General features: G+C 48.0%; 1 protein-coding gene across 1 annotated transcript; it reads left to right on the forward strand.

Annotated features, from left to right (window-relative positions):
* The first annotated feature begins 214 nt into the window (after positions 1–214).
* Positions 215–1,052, forward strand: Dppa5 (developmental pluripotency associated 5). Its single transcript, XM_005347586.1, has 3 exons — positions 215–326; positions 408–587; positions 994–1,052. The coding sequence occupies exons 1-3, from the start codon at positions 215–217 to the stop codon at positions 1,050–1,052; spliced, it is 351 nt and encodes a 116-aa protein (XP_005347643.1).
* The last annotated feature ends 2,087 nt before the right edge of the window (positions 1,053–3,139 follow it).

Raw genomic sequence — 3,139 nt, forward strand, 5'->3', positions numbered from 1 at the left:
TAGGATGGCTGGGCTGGTGGTGGACTGACGTTGTCTCCCAAGGGCGCAGCCTGAAGGTGCAAGCCGTTGAGTCTGAGATTGGGCCCTGAAGTGGGAGGACCCTAGTGGGTGTGGTCTAGCCAGCCACCGCCCTCACAGGTGCTGGGGTTGTGGGCCACCAGGTTAATCCTGAACTAGTCTCCGCTGCGAACTGGTTGCTTGCGGAGGAACTGAGATGGGAACTTTCCGGACCCGTAAAGATATCCCACCATGGGTGAAAATTCCTGAAGACCTGAAAGATCCAGAAGTATTCCGAGTCCAGACACTGGTGTTAAAATTTCTGTTTGGTGAGTGGCAAGTCTTGTCCCGGTTGCCAAGCTCAGGCCCAGGCTCCCTGGCCTGGACCGCTCATTTCCTTTCTCCAACAGGCCCACACGGCTCTCGAATCCCTCACTTCGAGAAGGTGAGCCAGGCTATGTTCGAACTGAAGACCCTGGAGTCTTCCGAACTCACCGAGGTCTTAGTTTACGGCTCTTACAACCACAAGCTTCGGGCCAAATGGATGCTTCAGTCCATGGCTGAGAGGTACCGCCTACGCCAGGAGAGAGGTGAGACTCCAACCAAGGCTCATGCCTCCACCACGCTGACCTCCCTTCTCCACTGCCTGCATGCCCCGAAGGGTGACGTGCCGTGGGCATCACCTGGGACCCCTTGCTCTCTGGGCAGTCTCTGAGAATCTTTCAGTGGTTGGGGCCCCAGAGGTGTGTGTAAGGTAATAAGAGGGGGTTGGGACTCGTCCCCCTGGGTAGGGTTATCCGAGGTAAGTGTGTCCCCCCCCCCCTCCAATCTCCAGGCTTCTAGGAGAACGTTAGAACTGGCCTAGTGGTGCCTGGTTCCAGACCCAGAATACTGGACTCCGTTTAGAGAGTCACAAAAAGATGCTGTTAGAGGCGGTGAATCGGGAGGGCTCCTATTGTTCCCCTGCACTTAATCCTGTCGGTGTTTCTCATGCAGGAATGCTCCACCTGGAGGAAGCCATGAAGACCCTGGAACTAGGAAAGTGTTTGGAGTGAAGCCTGTTTGTAGGCAGTGTGACTGATTAGGCTGTGGCCAGTTTTGGCCTGGTTCTGGTGTGTGTTTTTTTTTTACTTTAATAAATCTGGTGTGTGTTTTTTACTTTGATAAATCCTTGGCGGACTAACGAGCTATTCCTGGATCCCTGCCTTGCAGTGAGGTCTGATGAAACTGTCTCTTTCCAAGGTTGCTAGTAAATAATAAACAGTAAAATTTAAATAAATCAGGTAGCTTCTTGACTGTGTATCTAATGGATCGAAGGCCACAGTTCTACATCCGATGCACCACGAAGGTGTGAATCTTAAGCTTAACCCTTACAGCTTCGTCACTGGACTGAGATCCTAGGGAAGTGTGTGCCATGCGGTCTGGAGCTCAGCTGGTTGATCATGAAGAATTAAAAGCTCTAAAGGGCACCAATGGAAAATAATATTTGCATGCTCTCCATCGTTAAGAATATGGAAGAGCCAGAACCCTTTCCAGTGCACCTTTGTATCCTTGTAAATGCCTCGACAGAGTACAGCTTGTGGGATCTTTTGTTTCTTGTTTTTGTTTTGTTTTGTTTTTTTTTCAAGACAGAATTTCTCAGTAGCTTTGGGCCTGTCCTGGAACTTGCTCTTGTAGACCAGTGGTCTCGAACTCACAGAGATCCACCCATCTCTGCTGCGATTAAAGGCGTGTGCCACCACAGCCCAGAGTCTTGTTTTGTTTTTGCTTGCGGGATCTTCTAGCTTCTGCATTGAACCTGTTGTGAAATCCTGTCCACTTGTAATACCGGTTGTGAATTGCTGCATTAGTCACCAAAGGGAAGGTCGACTTAGACGGCTGTAGAACCGCTGATGTAGGTATTTCAGTTTACCCTAGCATCTAATTTGATAGCCTGAAATAAATCCCACTTTAGGGAGCTTTCTGGCTCTATGGCCTTAGGCAAGTTGTTTACCCCCCCTCCCCCCCAACTACCTTTAACTTAAATGTAAGCAGGGTCTCAAGGCACCTGGGAGGCAGGAGGATCAGGAAGGAGTTCATGGCCAGTCTCAGCTACAAAGCAAGTTCTAGTCGAATTTGGGCTCTATCCCTACCTCAAAACAAAACTGTATGTGTTCTTACCCAAATACACATATATGTAGGGTTCTTAGAAACTAGCATCATATGTAGCAATAAATACTACCTTGCAGAGACTGACAGTACTGGGAGGAAAACCGTAGTCTGTCGAGATAAACCCAGTGTGTCCACAACTGCTTTCTCGTTCTGACCTGCAAGGAAAGCATTATTTGCCCTGTGGCTCAGGATGACGTTCAGCTCAGGATCTCTTGCCCCCACTTCCCATACACGTCTGCCACCACACCCTGTGCCAAGTCTTCATTGAGTCTCTCCATCCAATTAAAAAACCCAAACGCCTCTTCCCCACTAGGCCCTAAGCAATCTCACCTGTGTATAATAGACTTTATTATTCTGCCCCATTTTATCCTTCCTTCCCTCCAGATACCAGGTTTGTTACTTGAGGATCTTTTACTTTTGTCGTTTTTGTTTTTAGGAAGGGTCTCGCTGTGTAGCCCTGGGTGGCTTGGAATTCCTTGGACGGTAGACCAGGCTGTCTTTGAACTATGGGGAACACCAGAAGCCAGGTTTGCTGTTCTGTGACACATTTATCTCCGTTGGGAGCCCCGCCCGAAGGTTGGCTTTCTTCTCGACATTCATGAACCTGGCAGTGTTAGTAGTTCATTTTTACTTTTTCTTCACTAGAATATGAATTTAAGGCAATTAAAAAAAAAAGAGGCAATAGAGTATAGCAAAAAAATACTTAGGGCAGTGTGATAAGACACAGAGACAGACTGCCTGTCTTTAAATCTGTCAGCATTGTGCTTCTGTCTTCAATCCTGTGAGGATAAGGATTGCAGAGGGAAACGAATGAGTTTCAGCTGTCCTTCCTGAACCTCTGTCAAATCAGGGTCTCCGACACAAGAGTGATCAGATCGCCATATACACACACACATTTATATCACCGTGAGAGATAGATACACACCACCACATACATACACATTTATATCACCGTGAGAGATAGATACACACCACCACATACATACACACG

Source organism: Microtus ochrogaster, chromosome 5 (assembly GCF_000317375.1).
Source record: "Microtus ochrogaster isolate Prairie Vole_2 chromosome 5, MicOch1.0, whole genome shotgun sequence".
In the NCBI taxonomy this organism is placed as follows: domain Eukaryota; kingdom Metazoa; phylum Chordata; class Mammalia; order Rodentia; family Cricetidae; genus Microtus; species Microtus ochrogaster.

What these genes read in the sequence shown, in the direction of transcription:
- Dppa5 (XM_005347586.1), top strand. Translation starts at nt 215, where the DNA reads ATGGGAACTTTCCGGACCCGTAAAGATATCCCACCATGGGTGAAAATT. An exon ending in GGTGTTAAAATTTCTGTTTG is followed by an intron (nt 327 to 407) that starts GTGAGTGGCAAG and finishes TTTCTCCAACAG; the next exon opens with GCCCACACGGCTCTCGAATC. An exon ending in CCGCCTACGCCAGGAGAGAG is followed by an intron (nt 588 to 993) that starts GTGAGACTCCAA and finishes TTTCTCATGCAG; the next exon opens with GAATGCTCCACCTGGAGGAA.